A 17,903-nucleotide genomic window follows, 5' to 3' on the forward strand; every position below is an offset into this window, starting at 1 on the left:
GTGCTAACTAGCACAACTTTAAAAGTAGTTTGTGCTATTTAAAGCTATCCTGAACCTCTTCAAGGTGAAGTACATATTAGCTGCAGTAGGTTCTGAAAGTGGCTGGGGAAGAGTGTCTTACATCAAGGCTGACGAAAGATACAACAGGGCAGAAAGCGTAATCCAAGGTTCTCAGACATGAGACCCAACACCTTGATGTGGGAGTGGGCAGGAGTAGAGATGCCCTCTACATATGGGAGGCCATGAGGTCCTTCAGGAAAAGTCTGAGAAGGCACTAGGTGCAGCTAGCCATGACAGTCATTGCAAGCATTGCAGCCCCGCAAACCTGTGTGAAGAGCTATAAAAGTTTTAATGATACCACGAGTGGTCAAGGTCAGTAAATTCTTTTCCAATTGCCTTACAACTCAAATACTTGCCTATCACTCACCAACCAAGAATCTCTATCAATCCTGACACATACATTCATAGCTTCGCATCACCCTCATATGCACTTAGCATTGCCTCCAGTCTCACACCCAGATCTCAGTGTTTACTCATATTGCCAGCTGTTCAACCATGCGAGGTTATTACTCAACCAGATTGCACCAGAATCATTGGTACACTTTCTTTCAGAGCAAGGTGATACATACCTAGAGCCAGCACAGGAACAGGCATGGATGCATGTCCTTACTTCATAGAAGAGACAGCCTGCTCCATCATTCAAGCAGTCATGACAAGTTATTGCCAGAGTTGGGGCTGAAGCCATCAAAGAAGATGGTTTGCTCATACCTAATCCTCCATCTCAAATCCTACTTACCCCTCATCCCACAATCATTTCTAATTTACATGTTGCACATGGTCTAAAAGCATGCACCTCCTTTTTTCCCAAACGCCTGTCAAGGCAACACTTACCCTTGTGACTTTCTTCCTTCAGATACCTAGAACTGCCACCTGGTCATGGATTGGCAGAACAGAAAGAAACGGAAGAGTAATAAGACAGTGTTGAAGAAGAAACACCAGAGCTTATGCTCATACTCACAACCAATAGCTCAGAGCATACATGAAGAGGGTAAGTCAGAGATGGGATCAGGAATATCAATGGATATTTTTCTGGACAGAGGAAGGTTTGTAGTTGTGTTCCCGAGGAGTTGATACTGGGACTCTTGCTTTTCCTGATATATATTAATGATCTAGATTTTGGTGTGGAGGGGACAACTTCAAAGTCTGCGGATGATACAAAACTTGGAAGTATTGTAAACTGTGAAGAGGACAGTATAGATTTTCAAATGGACATAGACAAGTTGGTTGAATGGGCAGACAGATGAAGTCCAATGCGGAGAAGTGCGAGGTGATGTAATTTGGTAGGAAAAACATGGCGAGGCAATCTAAAATATGGGTATAATTCTTAAAGGGATGCAGGAGCAGAGGGATTTGGGTGTATGTATACGTGCATAGATCATTGAAGGTGGCAGGACAGGTAGAGAGAACACTTACTATATAATATTATAGCATATAGTATTCTGGGCTTTATTAATAGGGGCATGGAGCAAAAGAGCAAAGAGATTATGCTGAACTTTTACAAGACATTAGTTAGACTTCAACTGGAATATTGTGTACAATTCTGGGCACCACACTATTGGAAGGATGTGAATTCATTAGCGAGAGTGCAGAAGAGGTTTATAACAATGATTCCAGGGATGAGAAACTTCAGTTATGAGGATGGACTGAAGTAGTTGGGCTCTTCTTCTTAGAGAGGAAGAGGCTAAGAGGACAATTGATAGAGATATTCAAAATCATGAGGGGCTGGACAGAGTAAATAGTGAGAAACTGTTCCCACTCATAGATGGATCAAGAACAAGAGGGTACAGATTTAAAATGATTTGCAAAAGAAGCAAATACAATGTGAGAAAAAACTTTTTCACTCAGCGAGTGGTTCACCTCTGAAAAGCTCTGCCTAGAAGTGTGGTGAAGGCAAATTCAATCGAGGCATTCAAGAGGGCATTAGATGGTTACTGGAATAGAAACAATATGCAGGGGTACGGGGAAAAGGTAGGGGAATGGTGCTAAGCCATGATGTTTGTTTGGCGAGCCGGTGCAGGCACAATGGGCCAAATGGCCTCCTTCTGCACTGTAACATTTCTGTGAATTAGTGAGACACTGGTCATAAGTAACCTACAACCAGAACAGCTGACCAACCAGCGATCCCATGAATGATTTTTAAAAAAGCAGTAAATAACAAAGAATGACCAAATGACTCTGCAATTCCCTTACCCTCCTTAATTGGTCGGGGAGCTCAGAAGCTGACTCTTAAATGGTCGCTGTAGTATATTGGATAATGTTAGACCAAGGGTTAACTGTAATAATCCGTGATGTCATAGAAGGGAATGACGTATACTCATGTGATCTGAATCTCTGGGAGAAAGCGGCATGGAAAGAAGCTTTTTTTTCATAACTGGAAATACATTACAATAAAGTGAGACTGTTTGCAGCTGGCAGTCTTTGAGAGTTAATGAAACTACTCAAACCTAAACACAATAAATCCCAAAGTAACAGATACAGTTGAATTCGTCAGACATAAAAATGGAAAATCAAGAGATGTGTAGCATGAGAAGCTACACTTCTGGGTGGCAGCCCAGACTAGATGTTGCTGGTGTGGAGGAGTAAGATATGGGCATGGGAATTGTCCCACCAAAGATGCACAATGCCATTGGTGCAAAAAGATGGGGCATTTTAAGCAGTTTGTTGGAGTAGAAGAAAATGGGCAGAACACGCAAAATGAAAATGTTTTAAAAGGAAACAGAGTCCATGACAGTGAAGATTCACAAGACACTCCTTGGGAGAGAGATTAAAGAATTCAGCAGGAACTATGGGAGTGCAGAGATCCTGTAGAAGACTTTAAACTAGATACTGAAGCAGCAGATTCAGTTCTTTCCGATGCTGAACCACGGTTAAACAAGAGAGTTCTTCAACTATCCTACAGAAAGCTACACGAATCAGGATGAACAAAGCTGAAAGTTCTGGGAGAATTAACAGAGACTTTAAAGCACAGAGAGAGAGTCCTCGTTGTAATTCTAGATCAAAGTTGTTCACATTTAAGTAGAAAAGCATTCATGGAATTGAATCTCATCTGCAGAATAGAAGAAATAAAGATTGATGAAAGTTAATCAGGAGACTTTAGAGCAGAACTTCCGATGTTATTTTAAAGAACTTGGAGAGCTAAAAACAGCTTACTGTATAACGCTAAGCCCAGAAGGGAAACCAATATGTTTTACACCCGAAAGATTCTATTTCTTTTACTTCCAAAGGTAAAGAAATAAATCTTTCACCAAGGGAATCGAGCAAAGTTTCTAAAAAAAAACTTAACAGAGCTCAACGAGCTACAACATCAGCTTTTACACCAAGACAATGAATGGTTTGGGAAAAAGCACATAAGAAATCATTGAAAAAACCAAGGAGAGACTTGAGATATTAGCACAATACAATTGAAATTAGCTACACTAATAGTGGACACATCCTGTCCAGAATTGGGCGGAGTACTTTTTCCAGATGCACAGGGATGGAAAATGCAGACCAGTCTCATGCATCACATTCATTAACAGAGACAGGAGAATAGATACCCAGTAATCAAAAAGGAAGCATTAGCAGCCACATGGGCATGTTCCAAATTTGCTGACTGTGTCTTAGATTTTCACATTACGATAGAAATAGACCATAAGCCTTTAATCACACCACTGAATTTGAAAGAGCTTGCAGCAATGCCATCAAGAGTTCAAAGGTTTAAATTAAGATCGATGAGGTTTGATACTCATACAGTATATTTCCAAAGGAAACAGCAGGCACATCATCACACATTGGAACAGAGAATCTATAAAAATGTGATATTGAATTTGTGGAAGTCGTCGGGGTGTTTGCGATAATGACAGTGCACACATTACCGGCAACTGCATAAAGATCGAGTGAAATCCAAGAGGTTCGAAAATAAGACAAGGGGTGAGCCCACTCTCACCATCCGTGGGAATACCAGTGGAAACTCAAGATGTGGTGAAATCCGGAAGTCGCAAATTTCGCCGGTGAGATTGCAACTTCTGGTTTTCAGTGCCCCCTCCACCAGTAATTAATCAGGTTCAGGCCCATAATGTTCTACGTCGGCACAGCTTAGAACAGGTTCACCCAGATGTGAACCTGTTGTGTAATCTCCCTGGGGGTGTAAAGGTGAGTATAGCCCCTAGGGGAGAGGGCCATGGTCGGGCAGTGGAGCAACGCCCCCAGCACTGCCCCTTGACACAGGTTGGCACTGCCAGAATGGCACAATTTCCCATGCTGACATGGCAATGCCAATTTGGCAATACCAACCTGTGCCAGGGGGCAGTGCAGGGGCAGACCACAGTGGGAGCCTCATGGGGGTGTTGGGGGATTCATTTGTATGTGGTGGTGGCTGGGAGCAGACATGGTGGCTGGGAGCAGACATGGATGCTGGAATGCCAGCAATGACCATGTGAGGAGATGGGGAGGGGGGAAGGAGGGGGTTCCAACACTGACTGTTGGGGGGGGTGGAGGGGGAGGTAGAGATGTCAGTTGCAATTCTGATCGGGAAGGATTCCAACTCCGATTTTGGGAAGGAGGGTGGTACAGGGGAGCCCCTGAGACATCTGTGGTGGGATGGGGGGAGTCTTTATCAGGGCACCCTTTAAACATCACGCACCGATCTCAGTGCAGCCGGGCTTTGCTGACTTGTTTAGGTCCTGTGCCATTGCATGATAGCATGAAACTCACCCAGCTGGTTTTTTTTGACAGTGTGTGGTAAGATCTGGAGAGAAAACCGATTTGTTTTTCTGGAGTGAAACACATGCTTTTCCTCACTGGAACCAACATTTTGCCAAATTCTTATCATACCCAAAGAATGTAGGCAGATCAGAGAATTTTGCATTTGAGACTAGCCAACATAGATACTACAAAGACCTAACTTGAGACAATATTCTAAGCTGGGAGCATATCTAATTATGACTGATGATTTACTGGTATACAACGATAACTTGGTAATCCCAAGAGCATTGAGATTTGAGATCTACCAATACCTACATCAAGGTCATTTGGTTATTACCAAGTGCAGAGCTAGAGCATAGTGTTCGGTTCAACGGCCAGGTATCTCAAAGTCATTGGGAGAAATTATATCCAGATGGATCACATGTAAATTCACAGGAATCAAAAGAACGACGAGTGTCATTTTCTTTTCCGAACAAGGCCATGAGAATAGCTAGGAATGGATTTGTTTGAGCATAATGGGAAAATGTTCATCATATAGTGGATCGCTACTCAAGGTGAATTAAAGTGAATCAGTTAGATTGTCATACATCAGAAACAGTGATAACATCACCGCCTATGGGATTCCTAATATTCTGATATCAGATTATGGACCAAAATTCACAAGCATAGAGTTTCAAGATTTTACAGAATTATTCAGATTTATTCAAACAAGTTTCTCCAGGTTTCCTCAGGCTAATGGAGAAGCTGAGAGAGGTGTCGGAACTGTAAAGGCGTTACTGAAAAAGAATCAGGATCTTCAAATAGCACCCTTCAGTTACAGATTCTCATTCTTGCAGAATGGATTGACTCCAAGCCATCAGCTCAGTTGACACATGCTCCAGGGGCTGAATGGCCTGCTCCTGCACCTTGTTCATATGTACATGGGAAGAAGGTTCCTGGCACAGATTCCTACCTTTTCACATACAATGACACCAGAGGTCAAAGACACCGACTTCGAGAAAGGACAAGAAAGAGAGGAATCTTAACAAAGTAAGCAGATGAAACACTGAGATTGTCATCACAGACAGAGCAAGAACATCATCAGATCTTCGACACGGAGAACAGGCTTGGATCAGAAATCAATTGAGATTTGGAGAAATCACCATACTTGAGATTTTACATTGTCCAGATGGAACACACGGGACAATGAAAGACAGCACGGTGGCACAGTGGTTAGAACTGCCATCACTTGAAAAAAGGGTTTGATTCCCGGCTTGGGTCACCTTCTGTGTGGAGTCTGCACGCTCTCTCCATTTCTGTGTGGGTTTCCTCAGGTGCTCTGGTTTCCCCCTACAGTCTGAAAGATGTGCTGGTTAGGTGCATTGGCCATGCTAAATTCTCCCTCAGTGTACCCGAAAAGTCGCCAGAGTGTAGCGACTAAGGGATTTTCGCAGTAAATTAATCGCAGTGTTAATGTAAGCCTACTTGTGACACTAATAAATAAATAAAATGAATAGTAAGACGAAACAGAAGAGTTTTGATTTCATTGGCGCAACAGAATGAAGATCAGAGACCAGAGATGTCACAATAATTGAAATTAAAGACATGGAAGCAGATTTTCCCGAACCAGCTACTAAATTGAATTCTGTTCAACAGCATCCAGAAGACCAACAGCAGAATGCTTTATTCCTTGCATATGAGGAGAATATTACAGTAGACTTGTAAAACACCACAATTACTGATGGAGAGAAGGCGAGAATTACAAGAAAAAGAGATAAGAGGGAACAGGAAGAGAACATGGAGAGATAAAAAACAACATTTACCTAAGGCTACTTTTCCTATGAGGCTTCAAAACACTGAAACGTTCAGAATGACGAGGAGACTGAAGCAGTGGATTTCCAGGATAGAGAATGTTGAAGTCCGAACGGAGATTTAGCGAGATGTAGTATAATGGACTATCTGAGACTAAGCCTGAGATTTTCCGCTCCCATTCATATCGGGTGGGTTCAGTGATGGGAGCGGAAAATATCACAAGTAATCCAAAGTTGCACTTCACGACAATATGAAAGCATGATGTGACTGTCCCCTCCCCCTGTCAGTGATGGGACATGTTTCCAGACGTTCAATGTCAGAAAAATTACAATAAATTATAATATAGCTATCTAGCCGAAACACCAGAATTATCCCATGTCAAAAAGTCTATCCATGGTGGCATACTATTAGAATGGCATAAAGCACGACTGGTCTCAGAAAGCCTGCACCTAATGAGTAGCCCTCCAAGGGGAGCTCATGTGAGTGCAACATTCATGTGGCAGAGTGTCATGCCTAGGTGACGGCTTAGTGCCAGGGTGGTGCCAGCTTAATGGCAGGAGAGTGTCAGGATGTGCAGCTGGGTGAACTGGTTTACTCACTATGCACTGGGGTGGCCTTTAAAAATTGCGGATCTTTGAATGTCTGCATTGATGGCGGGTTGGGCGAATCAGAGGCCTCCTGATGGCGATATATTGTGGAACCCGTGACTTGAAGTATTTGTCCAAAGTTCCTCACTATGTGGCGGAGAAAGCCTCCATTGCTGTCGGTGGTTACAACAACGTTTTTCCTGCCCAACATCGGCCTTTACCAATATCGGAGAAAATCCCGACTAAGTCCCACAAAAGGTTAACTGGAATAATCCGTGATGTCACAGAAGGAAGTGACATATATTCATATGATCTGAAGAGCTGGGAGAAAGCAGCATGGAAAAGAAACTAGTGAACGTGTTTCCATAACTGTAAATATGTTACAGTAAAGTTAGAGTGTGTTCAACTGGCAGCCTTCAGGAGTTATTGATACTCCAACCCAACAACATAATCATATAATCACGTTCCAAAAAGAGCAACCCAGAAGTCCCGATATTTGTGCATTTGGCTTCCCAGCCCAAAATTGGCCTACCAAAAAACTAAGGTGGTCAGATTCCACTCTCAGTTGCTAAGCTGCAACGTTATTTTCTGTGTAGTGCAAGCTCACCCTATATTGTTTTAAAAATTTCCTTTGCCTTTATTAGAATGAAGCTGAGAAGTAATAATGTGTAATGCCACCCATTATCGGCATTGAGATACTTTACCAGTTTCTGTACATGTTACGCTGCCATGCAAAACACTTAGAGGATTCCATCACCACCATTCCAAATGAATAAATACTGTAGTAAGATCAATAGACAATGACAATGTATGAGCTTTGCAAAGATACGAAACAGAGTCGAGTACTGATATCTGATACTCTGCACTTTAAATACCTTATTAATAATGAACCTGGCATCCTTATTCTGTCAAATGAGCTGATACTGTTCATAACGCAGTGAGGTAAAACAAAGATAGTTCTTTGCCAGTAGTTCCTAAGGAGGCTATATCAAATAAATTAGTCAGGGCTTATTTCAAACATCAAAGGGAACAAATGTATCAATAATTGGCTTACTAATATGGATGTATAAAAAGATACACTTAATCGTGTTCTCAGATTTCACTCAGGCGGAATCATGTCAGTAAAGCTTCACTGAAAATATCAAATACAAAGTTAAATTTCAATAGTTTTATAGTCCTAAATATGAAATTCACATCTATGTGTCTTGAAATGCTTGCATTTGGTATACAGTTTCAGCGGGGGGGGGGACAAAAGTGACTGCCAGCCAATCAGAGGTTAGCAATTCTATTAAGGGAGGTGGTGGCTGATATGACACCAGCCGAAGCCCATTATTGTCGCTGGATCCCTGGCCACAACTGAGTGATGGCGGGAGGGTGTTTGCAGAGTGTGGGTGGGAACAAGAGTAGGGAACTGCTTTCAGTCACCCCAGCCCCCTTCCTGATGTTTTTGAATGAGAGAACCTCCCTAACCTTCTCATGCTAACTTCAGGTGATTCTGCCAGGGTTATGCTAATAGTTACTCTGAAAGCGTTAGAAGGAATAAAAACACTTGTAATTTCAGCATAACTATTTTAAACACCCAGATGGAGCCCCGCATGGGACTCTCCCCACACTCCAGACTCCCCACCCCCTAACTAATCAACTCCCCAGAGTATTCCCAAATGCTCTCCTCAACCCTGGACTCCCCCAACCCAAACCACCCACCTCAAAATGTCCGACCCCTCCCCTCCACAACTCCCCCGACTACTGACTCCCTCACTCCTCCGATGCCTGACCCCTCCAACCCAAACTGACACCTGCATTAGACCTGACCCCGCCCCCCCCCATCCTGACCTGACACCCCCTCCCCCGACTCCAACTTCCTCCCTACTTGATCCCCTGCTTTCAACTCAACCCTGCCACTCCCGACCCCTTCCGACATTCCTGACCTAGCCCCCACCTCACTTGACCCTCCACCTGACCCAACCTGATCACACACCCCGCCCCCCAACCCGTTTATCTTGGACACTTAACTGCTCATTGGCCTATCAATTCTACTGGACCCTTTAAACCTACCTATGCAGTATAAAAGGGATTGTGGCCTCCCTGAGTTTGCCGGAGCTGGACTGTGCTGGGGCCTACCAGGACTCTTTCACTGCAGGCTGCCAGCAGCTCAAGCCAGTGGAGGTTTCAATTAAGTTTCCCAGAGCAGGCAAGTGTGCTTTGAACTCTTATAATTCCATGACTTTCCAATGCTAGGTGGGAATTATAACCCAATAAATTTGGTCCTGTGATATTAAAATTACATTAACATGTCCATTGACATAGGTGATAGAAAACTAATCTGGAACATCATTTGGGAAATCTGATTTGAGAATGTATAGAATTTTTAGATACACTGCACACTCCAAAGAAGGTATGACTACAGTTCGCCTGTTAATTCACTGTACTTACCCTGCATTTAGAGTTTAAAATGGATAGGGTAAATTGCTTTATCTTTCTAAATTTGTACATGTCTGTAAAACTATAACTATGTGAAGGAATAGTGAATATTTGAATAATTTTCTTGTGTTTGTATTGAGCTCTTTCCAATCTTCTTTTCTGGTGTAATATGGTTCATTTTTCTTGATTAATAAATATTTGATTCTTTGTGTTAGATGTTCATCAGCAGACTCCTGAAAGTTTCAGTAACTTTCCTCTGCAGTTTCAAAAGGTTAGGATCTATCGAGCCATGTTCCCCTCTGGGATTGGACTTGTCCAGTCTTAACATCAGCTGGGATCATAACAGTTAATGAAGGACAAAAACCCGAGTAATCCACACTTTCAACATGAATTGAAGAATTTGCATTAAAATGGTTTAATTGTAGCAAAAGTCTTACCATATTTACTGCACTTTTGAAGTTAAACCCCAGATCTTGGAGTGAAAGAAAGCTCATAAGTACCAATTGCCATTTGGAATCGACAAGCTCCAACATTGATCTTACATTTTCTTCATTGTCCTTCATAGATTGAGGCTGGTAACAATCTTCTAAGCATTTCATTGAGGCTTCAACCTAATGACAAATATGATGCAGATTAGTTTCAAAACCAGTCCATATTGCATAATTTAACTTTTAAATACTGTGTTTAGTTTGATAAGAAACAAAAATATTTAATGCTGCTAAGAAATTATAAACTAAAGAATTAATCATGACGAATATGATGAGTACATTATGACTACCAAACCATGTTCAAAAAAATCATAAAGCTTTAATTTAAAAAAACAAACTAGTTGGAACATCAGGGCACAGAAATGAGTCCCAGAATCACAGGTATAGTGCTGGAGGCCACAGTGTTTGGAGTATATAGGAGGAGAGAAGCTATGCCTCTGCAGGGTAGCCAGAAGGCCTCAAGGACCACCTGAAGGGAATGTGAGCTAGTAGCCAAAGCGGTCAATTCCCGGTATCTGGATCCAAGCATCTGACAGCGGTCACACAACTGTGATAACATCATGCACTGCTCCACCAATCCCTCATGTTTCTCAATTTATCACACTGCCATCACTCACCCATCAACGTTCCATGGCTTTCAAGACTCAAGCCTAGCACTGAGATACTCTACCTCACCTCCAAACCCATTTCAATAATGCCAGTTCCACATTGAGCTCTTGCTGCTTCCACCCATTCGCCCACAACAGAACAAGAAAGTATTTGTTAATTTAAGATCGTAATCAACAAATGCATTTTGAGTTCCACATAGCATAACTGAACAAAACATGCTTCAGTAAGATAATTTGTCTTGAAGAATCACCTCTTCAGCTTGTTTCAGAAAGGTTGTATAAGATTGCAAATGTTCGACCCGTGCATTCAGGTCCCGACACAACGTTTTCCATTCTCCATTCAGGATGGTAAACCTTTCAGAAAATGATTTTACTTCTGGGACATTAAACATTTCTGCCTGTTTGATGATGTCTGTAATGCGTTCTAATTCATTCTCTACTTCCTGAAACACATATAATAACATTGCAGTTAAAATACATAAAAGAGAACTGCAATGTTCTGAAGCAAGAAATGAAAACAGGTAATGCTGGAAACATTCAGCAGGCCTGGCAGTATATGTAGAGAGAAACAGAGTTATGGAGCTTGATTTTCCATCCACGCTCACCCCAAGACCGGAAAATCCCCCCGAGGTCAGTGGACCTTTGCATGGTCCTGTCCAACCCGTTACAATTCCCATGGCGGGCGGGACAGGAAAATCCCACCCATCATTTCAGGTTGATGATCTTTGATCAGAACTGAAGGAAGTTACAGATGTAACAGGTTTAAAACAAGTAAAGAGGCAGGGAAAGGGAGGAGGGGAGGATAGAAGAAAAGGGAAGGATTGTGATAGGATGAAAGGCAGGAGAAATTAAATTGCAAAAGGGATGATGGTGAAAAGCAAATAGGAAAAGCTAATGGGACAAGAAACAAAGATGTGTCGAGAGGAGGTATAAATGACAAAAACAGAATCAGTACCAACATCTGCCATTCAAAAACAAAACCACAAAATACAAAATAAAATGGGGACAGAGGTTACGATCTGAAATTTTTGAATCAGTATTGAATTCAGAAGGCGTTAAAATGCCGATCTGAAAGTTGAGATGCTGTTCCTTGAGCTTACACTTGGCTTCATTAGAACAGTGGAGGAGGCCAAAGTCAGAGAGGTCAGATTGGGAGTGCAACAAAGAACTAAAATGACGGGAAGCTCAGGATCACATTTGTGAACTGAAAGGAGCTGCTGGTAATGTTTCTAATTTCCCATTCCCTCTTCTGGAAACATCCTTTGTTTCTTCACTTATTTCATCACCACCTACTTTTCGGTTTGCACCATCATCCCTTTTATCATTTAATCGCTCCTGTTTCACCCCATAACAAATCCTCTATTTTGTTCTTTGCTCCCCCCACCCCTTTCCCTGACTCTTGCTTAAAACCTGTTGGATCTCTCATTGTTTTCCTGATCTAATAAAAAAAATAATTGAACTGAAACGTTGGGCAGAATTTAATTCTACCCCGCCTTAGAACCAGGTTGTGTGGTGGAGAAGACATACAATGGAGCAAGGTGCAAGATGGAGAACCTGTCACATTACCAATTCCCCAATCAAGTCTGAGATGGAAAGGGTCAGGAAAATACATCGCATCTGGAGGCCAATTGAGGTGCTTAGGTTACCAGTTAAAGATCACTGCAGCACCTCATTCTGCCTCCTGATACTCTTGACATCAAATCCTCAAAGGCCTCCATGTCTGGTCCCAGTGATCCTGCTCTACTCACCTCCACATCAGGATTCCAGTAACAATCTTCATCCTGAGGTCACCACAGTACTGGCAGAGGCCACTGCTCTAAGTACTGGTGATCTGATAGCTTTTGATTAGTTGGAAGCTTTCAGAGGCGGAACATTCTCTTCAGGAGAAAGCTTGGTGGGAAATTTCCCCTCAGTGTAGCCAGAACCCTGGCAGAAGTCAGCAGACTGCCTGATTGGGATTTCATCTTGATGGGATTCTCAGAAATGGCCCCAATGGGTCAGTGGACTACTACAACCATTAAATTCCATCCATTAACCCTGTTTCTATTCCCACAGGTACTGACGAACGTGCTAAGTCTTACCAACATTGTCTATTTTCATTTAAGATATTCGGAGCCACAGTATTTCTCTCCTGTATTAAGGATATAAAGCCTATGCATCCTTCAAGAAGCTTCCTCACATCTTAATTTATTTGACTGCTGAATTTTTATTGACTTTCTAACTCAGTTTCTCTTTCCACAGACATTGTCTGTCCCGCCAAGTGTTTCTAGTATTTTCTGTTTTCATTTCCAACTTCCAGCATCCACAGTATTTTGCTTTTGTTTTGTTAGGTCTTACTTTCTCAGTATATTTTTTCACTATTACACATTGCCTTAAATACATCCCAACAAAGAATCATCTTTCATTAGCATAGTCACATATTTGTTCCTGATTATGTGATTGCTGCAGATTCCTAATTCAGTTAACTAAAAATGCTTCTCTGCAATTGAAAAAAAATCTGGTGTATTGTTAAAAATGCAACATAACCGAAGAAAGCAATTCAGTTCACAATGCTGTTTGGATTTATTTTAAATCTACTATTGATTGTGAAAAAAAAAATAGCTCAAGGAGTAGCTTTAGTATAAACCCCAACCTTCATCCTTCCAATTATAAAAATATTTCACAAGATTAAATAAAGGGCAAATTTGTAAGAAGAATACTATTTCAGGCCTCCTTCCCTCTCAGCTGTTGTGACAATAGGGATATTTGTGAACATCTGCATGACAAAGTGGCTCCATTAGTTTTAATTGAGGCTCGAACTAAAGACCGACAGGATCAAATCTAGAACTTCCAAACTATTAAAAAAACTGCTGAGTGGGCATGGCGTTTATTTGAAGCAAGTTTTGTTGGGCTCTGCAGATCCACATTAGCAGCGTTGTGAACAACACGCCCCTATTCAAATAATTGCTGCATCTCGCACACTGCCTTACTGCATATATGATGTGGAGGTGCCGATGTTGGACTGGAGTGAGCATGTAAGATGCCTCACAACACCAGGTTAAAGTCCAACAGGTTTATTTGGAATCAAGAGCTTTTAGAGCGCTGCTCCTTCATTAGGTGAGTGAAGGAGCAGCACTGTGAAAGCTCATGATTCCAAATAAACCTGTTGGACTTTATCCTGGTGTTGCAAGACTTCCTACTCTTTCTGAATGTAAGAGGGGTTTAGAATAACTTGGGACTAAAAGACTAACAAATCAGAGTAGATTAAGTTAGAGTGAAGTCACAAAGAGCCTGGAATATATCTTACAAAGGTACTGTTTACATAGAGACACATATAACCACTGTAAGAGAATTTAGATACGCATTTCTGAATATTCTGTATTAAAAGCAGATACCTCAGTCAATAGCACAATGCTCTAAGGCATGATGGAATGTAGTTAAATAAAAAGAACCACATTCTTCGGAAGAATACAGCTACTCCGTGTGGACTCCAGAAAGTCCTAGCAATCCCAGTTAATGAATAGGGCATACAGTTTCCCAATAAGAAGTGACTAGAAGACTGTGAGAAAAGATTTTCAAAGTCCATGAACTTACATATTCCCATGCTGTCAGAAAGTAAATGTTATTGGCCAAGGTAAATAATCCATACCAATAATGATTGGCTCACACCCGGCTGGGGTGAGCAGAGAGGCGGACAAACGACTTTTGAAAATTGTATAATTGTAATACTGAGTATTGCAATGTACTTTTAGAGTGATTTTGGATCGCAACCAAAATCACTCTCTCTCACTGCATTGAATCAAGCTTGAGAAATAAAGAAACGTCTTTAAGCAGGAAACTGTCGCCGTGAGTCTTTGTATTAGCTGAGCCAGCTTAATGCTTTGTCTCTGAAATAAGCTCCAACACTGAAGCAGCCTGGCAAGAATGTGTTTTAAATCAGAGAAAGTAACGTTCTTAGGCTCTACACAGATTCCTGAATTGGAGTCCTCATGAACTTCAAGGGAAAAGTGATCTGGCCCAGCAAAACCATACTTTCCAGCCTAGGTCAAAGGAACACAAGTAGACATTACACATTTGCCAAATAGTAAATTAATACCATCCTTAAGTGGGGCTGCTATTTTCTGAAGTCATACTGTGGGCCATTTGTGACTCTGATGGATCAGCGATATGGCCTATAACACTATTGAATGAGATTTCCTACCATTAGAACCTAGTTCAACATTGCACAGTAAATATATTATTTTACATAATAGCATCAATAGAGAAAACAATAAATCTCACCTAGAACACATGCAGTTTTACAAAGTGGAAATCTATAAATAAAGATTACCTTATACTGGTCAGACATTTCCAAATATTTGTTCAGAATGTCTTCAGATTCAGAGAGGGAAGAACCTGGCTCGGAAGTACTGGAAAGTCGTGATCTATAGGCTTGTAGAAATCCTGAGACCTTGACAAATTACAGTCAAATAGTTAAAACTAGTTTCTGCAAATTTGTCCATTAAACAATCTGAAATAGTGATTTACCTTATCAAGCATATAATTTATTTTATAAATTTAAAGAAGTCACTTATAATGATGGGAAAAAGTGAAATAGGTCAAATATTATTTATGGTGGATTAATTCATTTGCTCTGAATATTCTTTTCAGCTCTTTCTGTAATTTGAATGTATCAATTTATTCAGTTGACTGTTGTCAACACTACACAACCTTCTGATTGCTCTCATTTTATGTCTAAAGTCCAATGTCATAATGCCATCTAATCACTCTAAGACATATAATTTGATTCAAACAATCATTTCAGACAAATGTACTTCGGTAACCTAGATTAAAGTGTTCAGTTTTCAACACTAGAAAGAACAGTTGCTCACTTTGCTGCTACCATGGTTTCTCGGTTTAAAAAAATCTATTTTTTTTCTTCCACCCAGTTATTTGGTATCATTTCTTTAACACCACAAGATACCTACAAGATTAGTGACCCCACAGTGCTTTGCTCCATTGTCATGCAGTTACACATGAAACATTTTCCCATAAATGTCTGAAGCTGAATTTTATTTATGATGTTACGACTGTTCAGTTCAGGCTGTTCAAACTGTCAAGTTGCTCAGTCATGTAACCCTCATTCAGGACACTGTATAATGCATGGTGTCAAAATGTTTCTCCTCCGGCAAGAACCGATAGGAAAGGTGAAATAGACTGAGTTAGGATCCCAGCAAAAGTCAATGTCCTAATAGGCTTTAATGTAACTGCTCATGTTTATATCATAAAAGCAGAAGAGCATTTAAATATCAAGGAAAATTCACTCACATCCCACATACCAACTTATTGAACTGAACTAAAGCTACTTGAGGGAACAAGTACTTTAAAAAAGGCAAATTGAAAATTGAATTTTTTGATTTCTACTTAAATTAATTGTAGCTTTATAATACTGAGCAATAAAATGTTACATGTGGATTTAAGACTTGGAAGCCACTTTGAGTTTTGAGTCTTTTCCACCCTTATCTTAGATATTTTAGATTATTCTCAGAGCCATGTCCTTCCTTCCTAATTGACTCAAAAATAACTTCACCTATCCAGATATCAAAGTTAATTTTTGCTAAGACACCAAAGAGATGAAGAGGAAAATATTTTAGAACTGGATTTATTCTGTGTCCCTACAAAAGTGAAATAATGTTTGACACGTTTATTAGAGAGTTTTGAGGATGTAACTAATAGGTTAGATAAAGGAGCACCAGTCCATGCAGTACACTTGGATTTCCAAATGGCATGCGATAAGGTGCCACACAAAAGGTTAATGTGCAAAATAAAGGTTTATAGAGTTGGGGGGAGGGGTAATATATTAGCATGGATGAAGGATTGATTAAAGGATAGGAAACAGAGTGAAGGGATAAATGGGGCGATTTCACATTGGCAGGCTGGAGGAGTAGTTGGTAGAGTGCCGCAAGGTTCAGTGTCTCAACTATAAAGAATCTACATTACTCAGTCTGTGTGTATCAGTAATTAATGTATCTAAATCGACTGAAGATAGAAAGTTGGGTTGAAATGTAAGCTGTGAGGAAGAAACAAAAGGACTGTGAGGAGACATAGAGAGGTTAAGAGAGTGGGTAATAAGGTGGCAGGTGACATATAATGTGGGGAAGAGTGAGGTTATTTGCTTTGGTAATAAAAATAGAAAAGCAGAGTATTTCTAAAAAGCACAGCATTTGTAAATGTTGAGGTTCAGAGAGACTTGATTATAAGAGGCACAGAAAGTTAGTATGTGGGTACAGTAAGCAAATTAGGAAGACAAATGGCATGTTGGCTTTTATTGCCAGAGAATTGGAATACAAGGATAAAGAAGTCTTACTGCAATGGTTTTGGTGAGGCCACACCTGGAATACTCCCCACAGTTTTGATCTCCATATTTACAGAAGTATATATTTGCATTGGAGGTGATACAGCGATGATTCACTAGATCTGAGCCGGTCTGAGGGGGATGTGCTATGATCAGAGGCTGAGTAAATCGGGCCTATACTCTCTGGGGTTTAGAAGAATTAGAAGTGTTCTCATTGAAATATACAAGATTCTGAAGGGAATTGACAAGGATAGACATGGAAACATTGGCCGCGATTCTCCCAAAAGTGCTGAATTGGCGGGAAAACTATTCTAAATTCCGACTGTTCTGTCAGTTCAGCTTCTCACCTGAATCTCCGCACTCGGTGCACTGCAAAGTTCCCAGTCGGGAATCTCATTAAAAACCCAGGGGAGGGCGGGGCCGCTTCACGCTGGAGTCTGACAGTTCTGGAACTCTGCGCAGTGATCCCAATATGTCAGACTCCCCTTTTGCTGGCCAGCTCGATCACTAGCCAGCCCGGGACCCCCGCAGTGCTGCCCAGCCCCCCCATGGCCCGATCGCGACCCCCACAGCAATTCTCGGACCAGCCCTGAAACCCCCCCATCCCAGAGCACTCCAATGTACCACCCACCCCCCATCCCCTCACCCTGGTAGACCTCCCCCTGCTGAACCCCCCCAGAGGCAGCTCCCCCCACATCCGGCAGGAGCGCCCTCCCCCCCCCCCCCCCCCCATCCAGCAGACCACCCCCACCCGGCAGACCACCCCCTCAGCCCGCTCCAATCACTGCCCTCCCTCCATCCCAGACCGATGCTGTCTGCAGAGTGGCAGCAGGACCCCCACCCCCACCGATCACCCCTAGGCCCCACCCACAATAGGCCCCACCCCCTGGTACCCCCAGTGGGCAGTGCCAAGGTGCCCCCTGGGCATGGGCACTTTGCCCCTTGGGCAGTG

At 41.7% G+C, this 17,903-nt stretch overlaps 1 protein-coding gene across 1 annotated transcript in view; it reads right to left on the reverse strand.

The window, feature by feature from the left end:
• ccdc141 (coiled-coil domain containing 141) overlaps nucleotides 1–17,903 on the reverse strand; it is a 171,768-nt gene that overhangs the window by 73,231 nt on the left and 80,634 nt on the right. Inside the window, exons 10-12 of the mRNA XM_078228492.1 lie at nucleotides 14,948–15,067; nucleotides 10,890–11,081; nucleotides 9,980–10,153 (exon numbers count right to left, since the gene is read on the reverse strand). Of these exons, the coding sequence (XP_078084618.1) occupies nucleotides 9,980–10,153; nucleotides 10,890–11,081; nucleotides 14,948–15,067 (486 nt within the window). The remainder of the gene's footprint in view (nucleotides 1–9,979; nucleotides 10,154–10,889; nucleotides 11,082–14,947; nucleotides 15,068–17,903) is intronic.

The sequence above is a fragment of the Mustelus asterias genome, chromosome 14 (assembly GCF_964213995.1).
Source record: "Mustelus asterias chromosome 14, sMusAst1.hap1.1, whole genome shotgun sequence".
In the NCBI taxonomy this organism is placed as follows: Eukaryota; Metazoa; Chordata; class Chondrichthyes; order Carcharhiniformes; family Triakidae; genus Mustelus; species Mustelus asterias.